The sequence below is a fragment of the Narcine bancroftii genome, chromosome 2 (assembly GCF_036971445.1).
Source record: "Narcine bancroftii isolate sNarBan1 chromosome 2, sNarBan1.hap1, whole genome shotgun sequence".
Lineage (NCBI taxonomy): Eukaryota > Metazoa > Chordata > Chondrichthyes > Torpediniformes > Narcinidae > Narcine > Narcine bancroftii.
Genome location: NC_091470.1, coordinates 321235706 through 321257705, shown reverse-complemented (window position 1 = coordinate 321257705; position 22000 = coordinate 321235706). Strand labels below are relative to the sequence as shown.

Genomic DNA, 22000 nt, shown 5'->3' with positions numbered 1-22000 from the left:
TTCCCAAAATTTTTCTACTTTTTCACATGTCCAGATTGCATGAATTGTTGTTCCCATTTCTTTTTTACATCGAAAACATCTATCAGATACTGTTGGGTCCCATTTATTTAACTTTTGAGGTGTAATGTATAGCCTGTGTATCCAGTTATATTGTATCATACGTAACCTCGTATTTATTGTATTTCTCATCGTTCCAGAGCATAACTTCTCCCATGTTTCCTTTTTTATCTTTATATTTAAATCCTGTTCCCATTTTTGTTTAGTTTTACCATTTGTTTCCTCATTCTCCTTTTCTTGCAGTTTAATATACATATTTGTTGTCCCATTTTTGTTTAGTTTTACCATTTGTTTCCTCATTCTCCTTTTCTTGCAGTTTAATATACATATTTGTTATAAATCTTTTGATTATCATTGTATCTGTAATCACATATTCAAAGTTACTTCCCTCTGGCAAACTCAAACTGCTTCCTAATTTGTCCTTCAAGTAGGATCTCAATTGGCAATATGCCAGTGCTGTATCTTGAGTTATATTGTATTTATCTTTCATTTGTTCAAAGGATAATAATCTATTTCCTGAAAAACAATTTTCTATTCTTTTAATCCCTTTTTTCTCCCATTCTCTAAAGGAAAGGTTATCTATTGTAAAAGGGAGTAACTTGTTTTGCATCAATATTAGTTTTGGTAATTGATAATTTGTTTTATTTCTTTCTACATGAATCTTCTTCCAAATATTGAGTAGATGATGTAATACTGGAGAACTTCTATGTTGTACCAATTTTTCATCTCATTTATATAATATGTGTTCAGGTGTCTTTTCCCCTATTTTATCTAATTCTAATCTAGTCCAATCTGGCTTTTCCCTTGTTTGATAAAAATCTGATAGGTACCTTAATTGTGCGGCTCTATAATAATTTTTCAAGTTAGGCAATTGTAAGCCTCCTTGTTTATACCATTCTGTTAATTTATCTAGTGCTATCCTCGGTTTCCCCCCTTTCCATAAAAATTTCCTTATTATTTTCTTTAACTCCTTGAAGAATTTCTCTGTCAGTTGTATTGGCAATGCCTGAAATAGGTATAATATCCTTGGAAAAATGTTCATTTTAATACAGTTTATCCTTCCTATTAGTGTTAATGGTAAATCTTTCCAGTGCTCTAAATCATCCTGTAATTTTTTCATTAGTGGATAATAATTGAGTTTATATAGTTGGCCGAGATTTTTGTTTATTTGTACACCTAGGTATCTTATTGCTTGCATTTGCCATCTAAATGGTGATTCCTTCTTAAATTTTGAGAAATCCGCATCATTCATAGGCATTGCTTCACTTTTATTTACATTGATCTTGTAACCCGACACTTCTCCATATTCCTTCAATTTCTTATATAATTCTTTTATTGATAGTTCTGGTTCTGTTAAGTATACTATAACATCATCCGCAAATAAACTGATTTTATATTCCTTGTCTTTTATTTTTATCCCTTTTATATTATTTTCTGTTCTTATCAATTCTGCTAGTGGTTCTATAGCTAACGCAAACAATAAAGGTGATAGTGGGCATCCCTGTCGTGTTGACCTGCTTAAGTTAAATTGCTTTGATACATGTCCATTTACTGTCACTTTCGCTAATGGTCCCTTATATAATGCTTTAATCCAATTAATATACTTCTCTGGTAAACTGAATTTTTGCAATACTTTGAATAAATAATTCCATTCTACTCTGTCAAAGGCCTTCTCTGCGTCTAAAGCAACTGCTACTGTTGGCACTTTATTCCCTTCTACTGCATGAATTAAGTTAATAAATTTACAAATATTGTCTGTTGTGCGTCTTTTTTTGATAAATCCAGTTTGGTCTAGATTTACCATTTTCGGTACATACTCTGTTAATCTGTTTGCTAATAATTTAGCTATTATCTTATAATCTGTGTTAAGTAAAGATATTGGTCTATATGACGCTGGTGTGAGTGGATCTTTCCCTTGCTTTAGTATTACTGTAATTATTGCTGTTTTACATGAATCTGGTAAGCTTTGCGTTTTATCAATCTGGTTGATTACTTCCAGGAGGGGCGGAATTAATAAGTCTTTAAATGTTTTATAGAATTCTATTGGGAATCCATCCTCTCCTGGTGTCTTATTATTTGTTAATTTTATTATTATCTCTTGTATTTCTACTATTCCAAATGGCTCTGTTAATTTATTTTGTTCCTCTATTTGTAGTTTTGGTAGTTCAATTTTAGTTAGAAATTCATCTATTTTCCCTTCTTTCCCTTCGTTTTCAGTTCGGTATAATTGTTCATAGAATTCTCTAAAGTTTTCCTTAATTTCTTTTGGATTATATGTAATTTGTTTGTCTTTTTTCCTTGATGCCAATACCATTTTCTTAGCTTGTTCTGTCTTAAGCTGCCATGCTAGGATTTTGTGCGTTTTTTCACCTAGTTCATAATATTTCTGTTTTGTCTTCGTTATATTTTTCTCCACCTTATATGTTTGTAGTGTTTCATATTTTATTTTTTTATCCGCCAATTCTCTTTTAGTGATATCTTCCTTCATTACTAATTCTTTTTTTCTATATTTACTATTTCCCTTTCCAACTGCTCTGTTTCCTGATTATAGTCCTTCTTCATCTTGGTTACATAACTTATTATTTGCCCTCTAATGAATGCTTTCATTGCATCCCATAGTATAAACTTACCTTCCACTGATTCTGTATTTATTTCAAAATTTTAATTTGTTTTTCAATAAATTCTCTAAAATCCTGTCTTTTAAGTAGCATGGGGTTTAATCTCCATCTATACATTCTTGGAGGGATGTCCTCTAGCTTTACTGTCAGTATTAAGGGTGAATGGTCCGATAGCATTCTCGCTTTATATTCTGTTTTTCTTACTCTATCCTGCATACTAGCTGATAACAAAAATAGGTCTATTCTTGAGTATGTTTTATGTCTAGTCGAGTAGTATGAGTATTCCTTTTCTTTTGGGTTTTGTTTCCTCCATATATCCACAAGTTTCATTTCTTGCATTGATTTAATTTCTTATGCTCCAATTCAGTTAATTGTGTTTCTTGCACAAATGCTACATCAATTTTTTCTTTTTTCAGTAAATTTAGCAGTTTCTTCCTTTTAATTTGGTTATGTATTCCATTAATATTTAAAGTCATATAGTTCAACGTAGCCATTTTATACTTTGTTTATCTTCCCTTTCCGTTTCTCCATCATTACCTTTCCTTCTTATCCATTTCTGTTTTCTTGTTTTGAATCCTTTATAAGACAACATTCCTAAAACATCAAACATTTTCCTTATTCTCCTATTTAAAACTTCTTTAGCCCCAATCCCCCCTTCCCCTCCTGAGTTGTCCTTTATCCCTTGTCGGACAACCACATCTCCCCTCTCCATTTGGATTTGCGAATTCACTCGCAAGCGTCAGCTGATTTTGCAGTGACCGCTATTCCCCCCACCCAGCCCCCCCAGAAAAGATTTCACTTTTCATATGTGACAAAGGTCACTCTTTTAATTCCCTCCTTATTCCCTCTATTCCTTTTCCTTCCCTTATTAATTCTTGTCTATACTATCTATATTTTCCTCTAAATACGGATACATTCATGTATGCACATTATACATATACCCACATACATATAAATCGTGGTAATTTTTACTCTTATTACATGTCTTCATCTCTCTGTTTTGTAGTTGTTCTGCAAATTTCCTTGCTTCCTCTGTATCCGAGAATAGTTTTTTTCCATAAGATCGTTTTCGATGTTTTGAACTCCTTCCTCTTCTTCAGGAGTTCAAAACTTATGTCTTTTTAGTTCGCAGTCTTTTGTACTCTCGTTACACGTCTTCATCTCTCAGTCTATTTTGTAATTGTTCTGCAAATTTTCGTGCTTCCTCTGGATCCGAGAATAGTCTGTTTTGTTGTCCTGGAATAAATATTTTCAATACCGCTGGATGCTTTAGTATAAATTTATACCCTTTCTTCCATAAAATCGCCTTTGCTGTATTGAACTCCTTTCTCTTCTTCAGGAGTTCAAAACTTAAATCTGGATAAATGAAGATTTTTTGCCCTTTGTACTCCAGTGGCTTATTGTCCTCTCTTACTTTTTCCATTGTTTTCTCCAGTACCTTTTCTCTTGTAGTATATCTTAGGAATTTTACTAAAACAGATCTTGGCTTTTGTTGTCATTGTGGTTTAAAGGCCAATGCTCTATGTGCCCTTTCTATTTCCATTTCTTGCTGTAGTTCTGGACATCCTAGGATCCTAGGGAGCCAATCTTTTATAAACTCTCTCATATTCTTGCCTTCTTCATCTTCCTTAAGGCCCACTATCTTTATGTTATTTCTTCTGATATAATTTTCCATTATATCTATTTTCTGAGCTAACAGTTCTTGTGTCTCTTTAACTTTTTTATTAGATTCCTCTAATTTCTTTTTTAAGTCCTCTACCTCCATTTCTACTGCTGCTTCTCGTTCTTGCACCTTGTCCATTCTCTTTCCCATTTCTGATAAGGTCATATCTATTTTATTCATTTTCTCTTCTGTATTGTTTATTCTTCTTCTTAAATCATTAAATTCTTGCGCTTGCCATTCTTTAAATGACTCCATGTATTCTTTAATAAGAGAAAGTATATCCTTTATCTTGCCTTTCCCTTCTTCTATTTCACTGTACTCTTCCTCTTCCTCTTCTTCTTCCTCTGGGTTGGCCATCTGTTGTTTCTTTGTTGCCCTTTTCTTCTCTTCTTTCTTGTTTTCGTTGTCTGCTATGTTCTCCTCTTGCTGCAGGTGTTCTTCAGCTGTCATTGCCGGCTGTGGAGATCGACTCCCCAGCTGGTCACCCCTCCCGTCGGTGTGTTTTTTTTCATGCGCGGTTGCGCACTTTTACTTGGCTCAGTAAGCCATTTTTGTAGTCCACTTTCTACCGACCTGAGGGAGCGGGTTTCTCTCTCCACCGCGGGCCTCTTCGAACAGGTAAGGCCTTTTCCTTCATCTTCCGTTGTCTTCTCTTCCTCTTTTCTTACCGTTGGTTTCCACTTTTCTTTTTTCGTCGCCATCTTCTTTCCACCTTTATATTCACTTTACTTTGATTTTTATTTTTGTGCCTTTGTGTTTTGCTTTGTTTTTTCTGACTTTTCTGGAGAGGGCTGGAGTTCACCGTCCGGCCACTACTCCATCACGTGACTCCTCACTGTTCCCTTTTCTTAATGGGGATTTGGTGATAAGCTGCTTTGAGGTTGATAGTGGAGTACATTTTGTATTCCTCAACCGAAGGTCAGAACACTTCCAATCTCTTTTCAGTGCCAACCGCTCAGTCCAAGATTCTGCCCTGCTCCAGCTCCCTCAACAGACCCTAAGGCTAGAGCTGGATGAGGTCCTCACCCAGGATGAGACATATAAGGCAATCGAACAACTGAAAAGTGGCAAACCAGCAGGTATGGATGGAATCCCCCCCAGAGGTCTGGAAGGCTGGCGGCAAAACTCTGCATATCAAACTGCATGAGTTTTTCAAGCTTTGTTGGGACCAAGGAAAACTGCCTCAGGACCTTCGTGATGCCATCATCATCACCCTGTACAAAAACAAAGGCGAGAAATCAGACTGCTCAAACTACAGGGGAATCACGCTGCTCTCCATTGCAGGCAAAATCTTCGCTAGGATTTTCCTAAATAGAATAATACCTAGTGTCGCCGAGAATATTCTCCCAGAATCACAGTGCGGCTTTCGCGCAAACAGAGGAACTTTGCCCTCAGACAGCTCCAAAAAAAGTGCAGAGAACAAAACAAAGGACTCTACATCACCTTTGTTGACCTCACCAAAGCCTTCAACACCGTGAGCAGGAAAGGGCTTTGGCAAATACTAGAGCGCATCGGATGCCCCCCAAAGTTCCTCAACATGATTATCCAACTGCACGAAAACCAACAAGGTCGGGTCAGATACAGCAATGAGCTCTCTGAACCCTTCTCCATTAACAATGGCGTGAAGCAAGGCTGTGTTCTCGCACCAACCCTCTTTTCAATCTTCTTCAGCATGATGCTGAACCAAGCCATGAAAGACCTCAACAATGAAGACGCTGTTTACATCCGGTACCGCACGGATGGCAGTCTCTTCAATCTGAGGCGCCTGCAAGCTCACACCAAGACACAAGAGAAACTTGTCCGTGAACTACTCTTTGCAGACGATGCCGCTTTAGTTGCCCATTCAGAGCCAGCTCTTCAGCGCTTGACGTCCTGTTTTGCGGAAACTGCCAAAGTGTTTGGCCTGGAAGTCAGCCTGAAGAAAACTGAGGTCCTCCATCAGCCAGCTCCCCACCATGACTACCAGCCACCCCACATCTCCATCGGGCACACAAAACTCAAAACGGTCAACCAGTTTACCTATCTCGGCTGCACCATTTCATCAGATGCAAGGATCGACAATGAGATAGACAACAGACTCGCCAAGGCAAATAGCGCCTTTGGAAGACTACACAAAAGAGTCTGGAAAAACAACCAACTGAAAAACCTCACAAAGATAAGCGTATACAGAGCCGTTGTCATACCCACACTCCTGTTCGGCTCCGAATCATGGGTCCTCTACCGGCATCACCTACGGCTCCTAGAACGCTTCCACCAGCATTGTCTCCGCTCCATCCTCAACATTCATTGGAGCGCTTTCATCCCTAACGTCGAAGTACTCGAGATGGCAGAGGTCGACAGCATCGAGTCCACGCTGCTGAAGATCCAGCTGCGCTGGGTGGGTCACGTCTCCAGAATGGAGGACCATCGCCTTTCCAGATCGTGTTATATGGCGAGTTCTCCACTGGCCACCGTGACAGAGGTGCACCAAAGAAAAGGTACAAGGACTGCCTAAAGAAATCTCTTGGTGCCTGCCACATTGACCACTGCCAGTGGGCTGATATCGCCTCAAACCGTGCATCTTGGCGCCTCACAGTTTGGCGGGCAGCAACCTCCTTTGAAGAAGACCGCAGAGCCCACCTCACTGACAAAAGGCAAAGGAGGAAAAACCCAACACCCAACCCCAACCAACCAATTTTCCCCTGCAACCGCTGCAACCGTGTCTGCCTGTCCCGCATCAGACTTGTCAGCCACAAACGAGCCTGCAGCTGACGTGGACATTTACCCCCTCCATAAATCTTCGTCCGCGAAGCCAAGCCAAAGATCAGATTAATCATTTCATTGATGCGTGGCAGGGAGTAGGCATCCAGGTTCGTGTAACGGTTGATTGTCTGGCTGTAGTAAATAGCCAGTTGTCTCTTAGTGTGATTTTTCACGACTACCACTTGCGCCCACCAAGGACTCTTACTAGGTTCAATTATTCCCTCTTTAAGCAGTCTCTGGGTCTCAGCTTTGATAAACTCACGATCCTCATTGCTGTAAGAATGGCTCTTAGTGGCAATTGGCTGACATTCAGGGGATAAATCACTGAAAAGGGAAGAAGCTTTGATATTTAATGCGGACAGACCGTAGTAACTAGCATGGGGGATGAAGTGCGGATAGTGGCCCACGCATGGGTTCGAATCCCATCCTCGACGCCGTCACATGAATTCAATTCAGCCTGCTCGTCTAAAGATTCCCCCTTTTCACAGTTGTCTTCCATTCCTGCAGCTCCAGGACGCATTTTTTTTCAAACTTTATTTATTTGAAAAATTATTGGTAATCATACAAAATATAGACAATAACAAGACATTTTTATGTATATAAACAAATTAGGAATTTTTAAAAAGAAAATATAAAAATAATTTTTAAAAAATTTTTCATAATTAAATTCCCACCCACCCTCCCACCCCTTCAGCCAGCTTTCTTAAGGAGAGCCAATAAAATATATAAAGAAAAAATAAAAATAAAATAAATCAAAGTACATCTAAATGCATATAATTCAAATATGGTAACCACTTATTAACAAAAAAGAGTAATCATCATGCAAAACCTATGTAATTTTTTCCATAACAATTCATTATGCCATCGCATTATATTAATCACTGTATCTTTCCATGTACTTGCTATACATTTTTGAGCTACGGACAGTGCTAAATATACAAATGCAATTTGAAATTTATCCAAACCCAATCCCTTTAAAGGAATCACATAACCCAATTTTTAAAATGTGGATGGATCTAATGGTAACTTAAACTTATACAATTTTTCCAAAATTAACTTAATTTCTTCCCAAAATGGTTGTACATACATACAGGACCAAACAGCATGTAAAAAAAATTCCAACACATGTACCACATCTAAAACAAGAATCTGAATTACTAAAGCCACATTTTATCAATTTCTCAGAAGTTAAATATAACTGATGCAAGAAATTGTAATTAACATTCCATATCATACATTTGTCAATCTAGTAACACTATCATAACACATATCCGTCCAATATTCTTCAGGAAAAACAAAAGTTACGTCATTTTCCCATTTAAGCTTAGATTTCTCCCATTCCGGCTTATCCATATTATCTGGTAGTATTTGATACATAACAGAAATATAGCCCTTCTTTGGAATAGAAGAAATCAAAGACTCTAATTCCGACAATACAGGTAAAATCATCTCTCTACCATACATATTTTTTACCAATGATCGAAGTTGATAGTAAACAAACAAAGAATTTTTGGCAATACCAAAACGTTCTTTCAATTGATTGATTAAAAGAAATAAATTGTCTTTCTACAAAGCAATCCTGTATTGTTTTTATAAATGTTTTAATATCGGCATATTATTCTCCTGTAATAAATTTATATACCACTGAAATATAAATTGATGTATTGCAGTTTCAGAAATACATGCCATCTCAACTTTAGCCCAACTTGGAGGCCGATCAAAATCCATCAAACGACTAATAAATTTAAGTTGGGCTGCTTCATAATAGTTCTGAAAATAATTGAGGTAATTGTAATCCACCTAATGCATACTTCCAGGTAAGTTAATTTAATGCTACCCTTGGTAGTTTACCTTTTCATAAAAATTCCCAAGTGATTTTATTTAAGTCCTGAAAAAAGTTGTTTTCAAGAAAACATGGTATTGATTGAAACAGATATTGAATACATGGAAAAACATTCATTTTAATACAATTAACCTGGGCAATTAGAGTTAACAGAAGGTCCTTCCACTTAATTAAATCTGCTTTAATCTTTTTCAATAATGGAACATAATTTAATTTATATAAAGATTGATACTCAGTATTCACAATTATTCCTAAATATTTAATTTTATCCAACCATTTCAAATTAGTAACATTTTTATAAACTGAATAATCATCTTCACCAACTGTCAAAATTTCACTTTTTTCCCCAATTAAATTTGTATCCAGACAATGATCTGTACTGTAAGAAACATTCCTGTAAGTGTGGCAAGGATTGTTCTGGGTTTGTTAAATATATCAAAACATCATCTGCAAATAAATTATACTCTTCATCCAGAGCTCTCATCCCTTGTATCTGTTCATTTTGGCTTATTAATTGAGCTAAGGGTTCAATGGCCAACACAAACCGGGCTGGCGACAATGGACAACCCTGTCGGGTAGAATGTGTCAATTTAAACAACCATGAAACTTGTCCATTTGTCACCACCCTAGCAGTTGGGTTTGTATATAAAGCTTTAATCCAATCAATAAAAAAAAGGGCCAAATTTAAACTTTTCCAAAACAAATTTAAAAATCCCATTCGACCCTATCAAAAGCTTTTTCTGCATCAAGTAGTTGGGTTGCTGCCGATATGTATTGACCAAACTAATTAATCGAAGAATATTATCTGAAGCATGTCTATTTTTAATAAAACCCATTTGGTCTACATGTATCAATTTAGGCAAATATTTAGCAAGTCAATTTGCTAACATTTTAGCTATTATTTTATAGTCCACATTCAATAAAGAAATAGGTCTATATAAGACACCTTTAATGGATCTCTATCTTTCTTTGGAATTAGTAATTAAAGCACTAGAACAAGATTTTGGTAACTCATAATGTTCAGTCACTTGTTGTAGTACCTCCCCAAACACAGAGGATAAATCCTCAAAAAAACTTTATAAAATTCCACCGAAAACCCATCATCACCTGGTGAATTACCATTAGGCATTTCCAAAATAACAGTCTTAATTTCTAGATCTGTAGAAGGAGCTTCCAAATCTATAATATCCTTTTCTTCTAATGCTGATAACGTTACTGTAGATAAAAAAGAATCAATAGATCCATTATCCTGTTTCCCCTCAGAAATATATAATTTTTTATAAAATGAATAAAACTGGTCATTGATTTCCTGAGGTTTAGAGGTAACTATTGAATTCTTTTTAACAGCATTAATAACCCTTGAGGTCTGTTCCTTCTTTAACTGCCATGCAAGTACTTTGCATGCCTTCTCACCCCACTCATAATATAATTGCTTAGACCAATTAAGTAAACATTTAAATTGATAAGTCTGTAATGTATTATATCACAGTTTCAATTTTGTCAAAGCTATTTTCTGATCTTCGGTCACTCTCTTCTGAAATTCCATCTCCAGTTCATCAATTTGCTTTTCTAATTTAAGACTTTCAGCCATATATCCTTTCTTAACTTTAATAGTATAACTAATTATTTGCCCTCTTAAATAAACTTTTAACGCATCCCAAATACAAAATGACTTTCAATTGAATTAGCATTTTCAATTAAGAAAAAATCAATCTGTTCTTTAACAAAAGTAACAAACTCAGGTTTTTTTCAACAACATTGTATTAAATATCCATCTATAGGATGAACATACCACCTCTGAACTTTCATAAGAAAAAAATAAAGAATGATCTGATATAACTGAATTGAATTCCCGTCGACGTCTAATAATTTCTTGACTCAAATCTGCATAGAAGAAAACTATTATTCTGGACTCATCATTGGAGATTGACTTTGTCTTCCCTTCTGTTCCGCCAACCGCAAAATCATTTCTCTATCCTGATAATTCAGGCACCGAATTAAAACTGCTCGTGATGGTTGTCCCGATAACGGTTTCTTCCTTAGCGCTCTATGTGCCCTCTCCAATACTAAACCACCCGGAAAGAACTCTTTACCCAACATCTCGGGGATCCAGTCCTTTAAAATTTTTATTGGATCTGCTCCTTCAATATTTTCTGGAAGCCCCACAATTATTACATTATCTCTCTGACTTTGATTTTCCAATGAATCAATCTTTTTAAATAAATCTCACTTCTGAATTCCCCAATCCACAAACAAATCTTCCACTTTCTCTATTTTATCCTTATTATATACGACTTGCTATTTACATTCAGAGAAAGCTTCTCAAGTTTTAAAAATTTTTCCTGTACTAAATCCACTGAAGTAAGGCATTTATTAACATCTCTCTTAAGTGAGGATATATCTTCAGACACATTAAACATTGTAGTTTGCATTTGGGTCATTTGATGAGACATATTATCCATGTGGCAGGCAATCCCTTCCAAAACAGTAAAAATAGAGTTCAGTCCAGATTCCAATACCACATTTTGGGACCCACCTTCTATAAACTCCTCCTCCAGTTGTTCCTGTGAACTGGCCATTAAAGATAAGTCGTCTTCTTCTTGTTCCACCGTTGTCAGGCCTTTTCCCATGCGGCTGCGGGTCTGCACACCTGACGACGTCACCCCGACCACATCAGGGCGCCGCCGCTCGGGCCCCCCCGCAGCCCACACATGCTCCAATAAGTTGCAGACCCTGGGGGTACCGCTCATTCCTGACAGGGCCATGGGCCATGCAGGGGTGATCTCCAACGCCCTCCTGCGCATCCCCATCTCCCCTGACAGCAGCGCGGACTCAAGGGCTCTTTGTTCAGTCGGGTCATCCGCGCATCTGACATCACGAACACGCAGGTCAACGTCGGCCGATTTCATCAACAAGCCGGCGTCATCTTGCGGAGCCAAGATCGGTGCCGGCGTAATACTCAACCTAGCCAGAGTTCTCTGTGGCTTGGAAGTTCCCAATGGCAACTCCATGGTTCCAGCTGGACAGGTAGACCTCAGTTCTTCAGCACTTTTAAAAAGTAGATTTTTCTGTAGTTGAGTCTTTGGTTTTTTAATGTTAGCCACCATTATAGACAAATAATGTACTTAGAAGTAGAAACAAAATGTTTATATACTTAAATTTTAAAAACGTATGTTTTATGTCCTCTATGCCATCTTGCCACGCCGCCCCCCCCCCCCCCGCCCCCCCCCCCGGAATGCATTTTCTTGGTGCTTCTCTTTTTCTTATCAGTGGGAGTACTTTTCGCCTTCCATGCTTTAGCAAAGTGGTCGAGTTTCCCACAATAGCTGCAGGTAGCAAATCAAGCCAGGCTCTTCTGTCTGGGGTGCCAGCTCTTATCACAGAAGTAGCATTTTTCAGGAGTTCACCCTTTTCTTTCCTTCAGGGTTCCAGTACTTCTGGATGTTTCCTTTTCGATTTCTAGCATTTCACTGGACTGCATGGCACTTCTCAGTGTTTTGGCTAGAGTGACTGCCCGGTTGTAGGTTAAGGGCTCCGCCTCCAGCAGCCTCTGTCGGATGTAACTGGAATCAATCCCATTGACAAAAGCATCCAGCTTCAAGGCCTTGCGGTGTTGTTGCACATTGACTGCCCTGACATCACATTCGTTTGCCAGTGAGTTGAAGGTCAGTGCATAGGCAGCATCACTTTCCCCGGGTTTCTGGCATCTAGTCAGTAACTGGTGTCGAGCAAACACCACATTCCGTGGCACTGCTTAGTAAGCAGTCAGACATTCCCGGGCTATAGCCAGAGTGATAGCTCCTTGCGCTAAGGCGAAAGGGACCTCACCCAGCAGAGAGTTCACTGTACAGCCCCATTGTATCGCCTCATCGACCACATTGTTTTGAGCCATGTAGTAATCGAAACAAGCAATCCAGTGGTTGAAAATTTCTCTGGCCCTCGGGGCAGACTGGTCGATTATCAGCCGCTCTAACTTGAGAGCTGCATCCATTTCTGCTAATAAAATTGAACTGCTAATTGAATTGAAGGGGTATGGAGAAATATCAGGGTACAAGATCAACACAAATAAAAGTGAAGTGATGCCAATGAGTAATGCGGATTATACAGAATTTAAAAAAGAATCACCATGATGGGTTGCTGGAATGCATTGCTGGGGGTAGTGGTGGAAGCTGTTATAATAAGAACATTAAACAGACTCTTAGATGTAATAAAAATAGAGGGTTGAGGAGTAGTTATATCTAGGTTAGCACAACATCATGAGCCAAAGGGACTTTTCTGTCCTGTAATGTCCTATGACAGAAAGAAAATAATCTTGCAATTTAAATCATTAAGCTGGACTATTTGTGCATCTGTATTTTTCCTTCTGGAAGGTAAATGCAACTTTTAGGAGATAATTTTGGGGTGGGGTAGGGTCATTGGTCGATATGCAGAGGGTGGAGATTCCCAATTTTTGTTTTGGCCAAAAATAGGGGGTTGATTTATACGTGGTACTGACTTTTACACAATTATATACGGCATCCTCTACTTCCTCAGGAGTTTGCGGAGGAGCTAGTGGAGTTGTTCAAGTGAAACGGTGCAGACTTGAAGGGCCGACATGGCCTGTTTCCGTGCTGTAAACGGTTATATGGTTATGAAGTAGTCAAAAACTATGTGGTCAAACAATAATCATGGCTTTTATTAGAAACTCATAGTACAATAATGAAAGTCAATAGGTGCATATACAGTTATATCCAAGGGGAGTGTACTTAACAGTAGAGATAATGCACAGCCAATGTTAGTACAGCAAGGCTTGCCAGAGGGGAGACCGGCAGCTTGGCAGACATTCACCACACGCAGCTGGATGCCTACCCCTTACCCAGGATAGTCGACATGGTCAACAAGATAGCCCGCTACAGGGTCTACTCCACAATCGACCTGAAGTCAGCTTATCATCAGCTCCCGATCCACGTGCGAGACAAGCCCTACAATGCCTTCAAATTCGGGGTCACTTACAGGGTCTCTGTCTTCCAGCGCAAAATGGACTGTATGGTAGGTTGGCACAAGCTGAGAGCGACCTTCCCATATCTGGACAATGTCACCATCTGCGGCCACAACCTGCAGGACCATGATGCCAACCTGGAGAGATTTCTCCGGATGGCCAAGGAGCTGAACCTCATTTACAACAGAGATGTGTGTATTCAGCACCACCTGCCTTGCCATTCCTGGGGTACATCATGTTACATGGTGTCATTGGCCCTGATCCAGAGCACATGCGGCCATTAATGGAGCTACCCCTCCCACACACGTTTAAGGTCCTCCGCAGGTGCCTCGGCCTCTTTTCCTACTACTCCCAGTGGGTTCCCCGCTTCTCAGCCCACTGGCCCTGGCCACCACCTTTCCCCTCCCATCCGAGGTCCAGGCAGACTTTACCCGCATCAGGCAGGACATTGCAGGACATTGCATGCAGTGGATGAGGACTCCCCATTCCAGGTGGAGTGCGATGCCTCCGATGTGGCCTTTGCCACCACCCTCAACCAGGAGAGGCGGCCCATTACCTTCTTCTCAAGAATCCTCCATGGTTCCGAGCTCAGGCACTCCACCATTGAAAAGGAGGCCCAAGCAATCATGGAAATGGTCCGCTACTGATGTCACTACCTGGCAGGCAGGAGATTCACCCTCCTCACAAACCATCGTGAAGTGACATTCATGTTCAGCACCTCCCACAAAGGCAAGATCAAAAACGACAAGATTTTGCGCTGGAGAGTTGAGCTAGCAATGTTCAGCTACAACATCCAGTACCGGCTGGGGAAGTTTAACGACTCCCCTGACGCCCTATACCAGACCTGCGCATCGACCCAGGCTGACCAGCTGTAGGCACTCCACGAATCCCTCTGCCACCCGGGCGTTACACGGCTCTACTATTTCATTAAGACCCGGAACCTCCCATACACCCGGACCATGACTGACGCATGCCAGGTCTCCAAGAAGCCTTACTTCTGCCCGCCCCAGGCCCACGACGTGAAGGCCACCCGATCCTTCAAACGCCTCAGTATTGCCTTCAAGGGCCCCCTGCCTTCCATGAACCGGAACGTCAACTTCATCACAGTGATAGACGAGTACTCCCGTTTTCCCTTCACCATCCCGTGCCCTGACACCTCCACAGTCACCGTCGTCAGGGCACTGACATAGATCTTCACTCTTTTTGGCTACCCCGCGTTCACCTACAGCGACCGGGGGTCCAGCTTCATGAGTGAGGAGCTGTGGCAGTACCTGACAGCAAGGGGCATCACAACTAGTTGCATGACTAGTTACAACCCATGGGGCAACAGGCAGGTGGAGTGCAAAAACGGGGTGATCTGGAAGGCAATCCTCCTGGCCCCTAAGTCAAAACGCTGGTCCGTGGCGCTCCACACCATCAGGTCGCTCCTGTGTATGGCTACCAATGAGACCACTCATGAACGCCTGTTTTTGTTCCCCAAGATATCGGCAACTGGAATCTCCCTCCCAGCATCGCTCATGTTTCCAGGACCGGTGCTCCTGCATAAACACGCACGGGCCCACAACGCCAACCCTCTGGTTGACCAGGTGTTCCTCCTACACACCAACCACGCCTAGCTCAGGTACCCCGGGAGGACACCGTCTCAACCACGGATCTGGCCCCAGTGGGAGAACCCACCCTGACACAGCAGCCTCCACCACCCCAGGACCACGTCGGCCCCATGCGTCTTCCCCATCTCGAACTCTCATTGCACACTCACGCCGCGGAGGCGACCCTTCCCCCACCCCTCCAACGCCTCACACGCTTGCCAATCCATGTCGCCCTGGCCACTCCCCAGCACCCGCCCTAGCCATCCCATCTAGCCCTCAGCCACCAAGGACACCCTCGCCGACCTTTTACCAGGTGCCAACCCTGCAATGGTCACAGAGCCTCCAGCCGCTGGACCGTCTAAACCTGTAAATACACATTACCACCTAAGAATATTGCTAAAACTCCCCACCCCAGGTCAATTTTAAAGAAGGGGGTGAATGTGGTGATACACCTCTAGCCTACTGCAGGGGCTATTTCTGTACCTGTAGGAAGATCACCAGAGTGCAGACCACACCTGGCCGGCTGTTAATCAGCTGACTTGAATAGACCTAACTCCACCCGGCTGGCTGTCAATCAACTGCCCAGCATATAATCCTGAGCTGACCCCTCCTGAGCCAGTCACTTGGGAGCCACCAGTACAGCTACCACTGTAGCAGAGACTTTTAACGGAATAATTGTACAGACTTTCTCGAGTTTTGTGTCTGCTTACTGCTGCAGTAATGCATCACAATGTCTAAAAAAAATTTTAGATAATAAATATTTTTTATCACATGGAATGGATCAAATGGTTGAAGACGAGGTCTTGTGTAAAGTGAGGAGCCAGACGTGAAGAATTTATTTTCACTTGGAGGGTTGTTGAAATCTGGATTATGTTGCCTGAGAGCCCACCCTCTCAAAGAGAGGGAACTATTTAAGATTTAGCTTCAGTGGCAATAATTGATAGGCTACTTCTGGTTGAATATCCATGTTCATGGCTCTACCTTCATTAATTTAAATTTTCCTCAAATGTATGACTGAATGTGGCATTTTTGTACCGATTCATTAGTTGTAAAATGTACATTTTCCCTGTGACTCCAGGAAGTGTATCACTTGCTCTTGCACCTCCTTTCTCATCATCATCTAGGGACCTAAATGGCCTTCTGGCTAAGGCAAAGATTTGGGTGCACCTTCTCCAACCTCAGCTACTGCATTTGGAATTCCAAATGACTCTGTCTACATTGGTGAGATCAATCGCAGACTTCAGGACCATTTTACACTCTGTACCCAATGGACATTCTGAGCTCCTGATTGTATGCCATTTCAATTCCCATTCCAGCATGACCCTCCTTGGCCTCCTCTACTGCATGAGTGAGGCCCAATGTAAACCAGAGGAACAACAATTCTTATTCCATCTGGGCAACCTGCAGCCCAGTGGTATGAACATTGAAATTTTCAATTTCAGCTAACAAGCACTGGGTTGTAAGTTAATTTGGTATGGCTGGGTGGCATGGGCTGAAATGGCTTGTTACTGTGCAGTATGTCTAAATTTAAATTTAAAATTTGAGTTTCTTCTCTCTTCTGGGCTACTTCTATTCTTCCCTCTGCTTCCATCCTCTTCCACCCACATTTCACAGACAGAATCCTGCCCCGGTAACTTGTTCTTAGTTTCTGTTAATGCCTTCCATTTTCATCTCCATTCTCGCCTCTTCTACTTATCAAATTACAGCTGTGACAGCCTTTGTCGCCTTTGGTCATCCCTTTCTGGTTGTCACCAACTTCATCCTGGATTTTCCTGCACCTGACCCCCTCCTTTATTTTTTTTCTTTTGCCTTTGTATCCCTTTCTTTGACATATGCCAATCAACTAACTCTGCCTCCCTGTCTGTCCATCCTTCTCCCCTTCCTGATTCCTTAAACCCTTAATGGGCCTTGTCATAATTATACCTGCTATTTCCCCTCTGTACTCTCACCCTTGATGAAGGAAGGTCACAACCTCTCTTCCCCCCCCCCCCCACCCCGCCAATTGATGCTGCTTGACCTGCTGAGTTCCTCCAGCAGATAATTTTTTGCCTCAAGTCCTAGCGTGTGCAGTCCCTCATGTTTTTTCGCTATTTGGTATTGATTTCTATTTTTCTTTTATGTCATTATTGTCACTTGGTAAATAGTGCATGTATTCGTGGAATGATAGGTTTCTGAGCATGAGTGGCAGTAACCTTTTCATTGCAGTTGAAGTAAGATTTGGTGCAGAAAGATATTGCAGATCTCTGAAATCCCATTCTATCTGGATTTAAGAATTAATGATATGTCAGTCCACAGATAAGCAATGAAGTCACACTTTACTTATGACAGGACTGAGGCATTGTTCAAACCTTAACTATACCTGATTTTTTTATATAACATGTAAAAATGGTGCCACAAAGCCAAAGACTTCCTTTTATAAAAGTAATTTATTGTGACACCCTTTAATTTACAACCCAAGCTACAATACCAATGAAGAAAGCAGTGAGTTAATTATGATTGAATTTGCCTCTAGCTGAACTGCTTAATGGCCATCATTATCTAAAGTTACAATCTGAAAATTCATGAGCATGAAAAAGCAATAAAAATATTTGTAAAAATAGAGAAGTTAATGACTAAACTGCAGCCAGTACAGCAGCCCTGTTAACTTCACTTTAATGTCAAGAATTTGGTCCCTTTAAGCAATTGTGAATGACTGCATGTTTTTGTACATGCAAGGTCAGGTGTTTCAAAGAAGTGCTTGAATACTCCTTCACCTGTCAGACGTTAGGATTTAATCGATTTCTGCAACAAAAAATTGCTGGCTGACTGAAGGGGGTGCTTGAATATAGTTTACTTCATTATACGCTACATTAAAATCTATAGAAGGAAAACAAAGTGCTTGAAATACCCAGTAAGTGAGCAGCATCTGTGCAATAAAAAATAGGTGATAGGTTGGGTCAGTGGCCATTTGGCATGATTCTTTTTCTTTGTTTTTCAGTAGAAAGTTTTTGTACAAATTAGTGCATGTTTACTTTCCCCCTTGCTCGCACAAATTAATGTTATTTCTGGAATTGGGAGGTTCAGTGTGGAAGCCAGATATTTCCCTATTCAAAGATATGGAGATATTTGAGTCAGTACTCAGAGCAGGCATTAGAATGGGCTGAATTGGATTAAAAATAAGGTGTGCTCTGAATAAAGGGGAGTTGCTGCTGAGATTTTTAAAAGTTATCTAATAAGATACCACAAAGGTTATTATAGATAATAAAAGTGTAGGAAATAAAGTATTGGTGTGGATAGAAAATTGGCTGACGGAGTGTTTCCCTCATTGGCAAGATGGAGCAAGGTGTGTGCAACAGATTTGTGCTTGGCCTCAATTTTGCAATTTTATATAAATGGTATAAATGGGTTGGATTAAGAAACCAAAGATATGGTGGTTAACTTGGCTGAATGCATAAAGTCAAGTTTATTTTCATCTGATAGTACAAGTACCACTTGATTGAAACCGCATTCTCCGGTCCTTGGTGCAGAACAGGCGGACAAGACATAACATACATCCAGACAAACAATACATATGCAGGACAAATATTCTTATACAAATAAATAAATAGATATTTTTTCATGAATATGAGAATCTTGGATGGTTAGTGTAAGTTCTTCCTTTGGTTGTTCCGCATTCTCTTTGTCAGTGGGAGGAACTTGTTCTTCAGCCTGGTGGTGCTGGCTCTGATGCTCCTGTATTTCTTCCCCAACGAGAGCAGCTGAAAGATACTGTATGCAGTATGGAAGGAGTCCTCAATGATTTTGAGCACTCTCTTCAAACAACGATCCCAGTGAATCACGTAGATTTGGGGGGGGGGGAGGAAAGACTCTATTGATCCCCTTTGCCACTCCTCTGGTCCTGTGCATTGACCTCTGATCCATTTCTCTGCAGCAACCATACCACACTGTTGCAGCCGGCCAGGAGGCTCTTGATAGAGCTCCTACAGAAGGTTGACACAATGGTGGCCAATGGCCTTGCCTACTTCAGTCTTCTCAGGAATTGCAGTCACTGTTGCACCTTGCTGACAAGTGAAGAGATGTTGAATGTCCATGATAGTCACTAGTTAAGTGAACTCCATGGAACATGATGCTCTCCACTACAGAATTATGGATGTGTAGTGGAGGGTGGTCATTCCTGGTCCTCCTGAAGTCAATGATCATCTCCTTCGTCTTGTTCACATTGATACTTGGGTAGTTACTTTGATAGGAAAGGTTGATAGGAATGTTGTGAGGAAAATGTAAACCATCTTTTAGTAAGTGGGTAAATGGAATATCATGGAAAAATTGTAAGTGTTCATTTTAAATGTTACTTAAAGAAGTAGGTAAATGTATTGAAATGATATTTGTTTGTTAGATATCTGGAAGGGGAAGATTGTCTCATGAAGGAAATGTTGGACAAACTAGTATTTGCTGGAGTCTGGAAAGTGAGAGTGATCCTGATTCAACTATGCAAAATACCTGGTGTCTTGAAGGATGTGGAGATGTTTCATAAGAGAATCTAATTTTTTTTATAAAAGAAAGGATACCCATTAAAGACTGAGGTGAGGCATTTCTTTTCCAGGGCCATGAGTCTTTAGAACTTTCCTCTAATATTGGAGGAAAGAGATTCTTTGAATAAGCAAAGATATAGATTTGGAAAAATCAGAAAATGAAAGTTGCCAGCAGTTGGCAGGAATATAGCATTGAGATTACAGTCAAATTAGTCATTAATCCTATTTTATGGAGGTACAAAAAAAAGTGGTCTGTTCCTAATTGGCAAGCATATTTCTTTAGATGAATAACCCACTCAACGGTCCAGGGATGATACATGTTGGAGTATGATCAACATGTGATGAGAAAATAATGAAAATAGTACAAATTGATAAGTTATAAATGGCAATGCATCCAATCTATCTAATCCATATTTTTTTGGTAGGGAAAAGTAAATCACTAAACACCATGAGTAGAATGATCTTTCGTAAATTGCTTTAGGATTATCCCAGCCCCATCGTCAGAGCGGCCTGCTTCACTCTGTACGTTTAATTAAACATTTATGCAAGGTGTAGTGTTGAAGAAATGATGGACACCAAAAATACCCAGATCACACTGTATTCCACCCATTTGAAATCTTTCCAGGTCCAACATGAACTTTCCCTTTTCCAATGCTGTTGTCAATTTCTTGCTGCACTGATATTGTCAATAGCATGAGCAACCAGTCACACTCAAGAAGTCTCACTGTTTTTCCACGTATGCAATATTTGTTTCAATCTATTCCGTATTTACTTGATAATATTTTTTTTCGAGATTTGAATAAAATGGTTAGGGAGTTTTTATGGAGAGGTAAATTTTTGAGAGTAGCTTTGAATAAATTAACTTGGAAATATGAGTTAGGGGGATTACGTTTACCACATTTTCAAAATTATTATGAAGCAGCCCAACTTAAATTTATTAGTTCATTGATGGATTTGGAACGGCCTCCTAGTTGGGCCAAAATTGAGATGGCAAATATTTCTGAATTTGAAATACATCAGTTTTTGTTTAGATGGAATATAAATTTGTTACAGCAATATAATGTGCCTATATTAAAACATCTAATGAAGTTATGGATAAAAAAAAATAAAATGATAGGCTCTAGGGGTGAATTATCGGCTTTGACTCCATTGTATAATAATCAACTGTGCCCGGACTGGGGCCGCCGCCTTCAACTCTCTGCCCGGACCGGGGCCTCCGCCTGCCTCACTCGACCGAGGCCGGGGCCGCCGTCTCCCCCTTGCTCCTGCCCGGATCGGGGCCGCCGCCTACCCTTCGCCCGGACCGGGGCCGAGGCCGCTGCTGCTCTCCCTGTGCCCGGACTGGGGCCGCCGCCTCCCACTCTCTGCCCGGACCGGGGCCTCCGCCTGCCTCACTCGACCGAGGCCGGGGCCGCCGTCTCCCCCTTGCTCCTGCCTGCATCGGGGCCGCCGCCGTCTACCCTTCGCCCGGACCGGGGCCGGGGCCGCTGCTGCTCTCCCTGTGCCCGGACTGGGGCCGCCGCCTCCCACTCTCTGCCCGGACCGGGGCCTCCGCCTGCCTCACTCGACCGAGGCCGGGGCCGCCGTCTCCCCCTTGCTCCTGCCTGCATCGGGGCCGCCGCCGTCTACCCTTCGCCCGGACCGGGGCCGGGGCCGCTGCTGCTCTCCCTGTGCCCGGACTGGGGCCGCCGCCTCCAACTCTCTGCCCGGATCGGGGCCTCCGCCTGCCTCACTCGACCGAGGCCGGGGCCGCCGTCTCCCCCTTGCTGGCCCCGGCCCCGGTCCGGGCGAAGGGTAGGCAGCGGCGGCGGCCCCGATCCGGGCGAAGGGTAGGCGGCGGCGACGGCCCCGATCCGGGCGAAGGGTAGGCGGCGGCGACGGCCCCGATCCGGGCGAAGGGTAGGCGGCGGCGGCGGCCCCGATCCGGGCGAAGGGTAGGCGGCGGCGGCGGCCCCGATCCGGGCGAAGGGTAGGCGGCGGCGGCGGCCCCGATCCGGGCGAA

The 22000-nt window shown here is 41.6% G+C and overlaps 1 protein-coding gene across 9 annotated transcripts in view; it reads left to right on the top strand.

Annotated features, from left to right (window-relative positions):
* Nucleotides 1-22000, top strand: part of esrp1 (epithelial splicing regulatory protein 1) — a 118203-nt gene that overhangs the window by 65207 nt on the left and 30996 nt on the right. The window contains exon 14 of one of the 9 annotated variants that reach the window (XM_069921870.1): nt 19863-20686. The exons of the other annotated variants lie outside the window; for them this stretch is intronic. Coding sequence (XP_069777971.1) covers nt 19863-20010 — 148 coding nt within the window. The 3' untranslated portion in view covers nt 20011-20686. Of the gene's footprint in view, nt 1-19862; nt 20687-22000 lie in introns of those variants that run through there. 9 annotated transcript variants of the gene reach the window in all.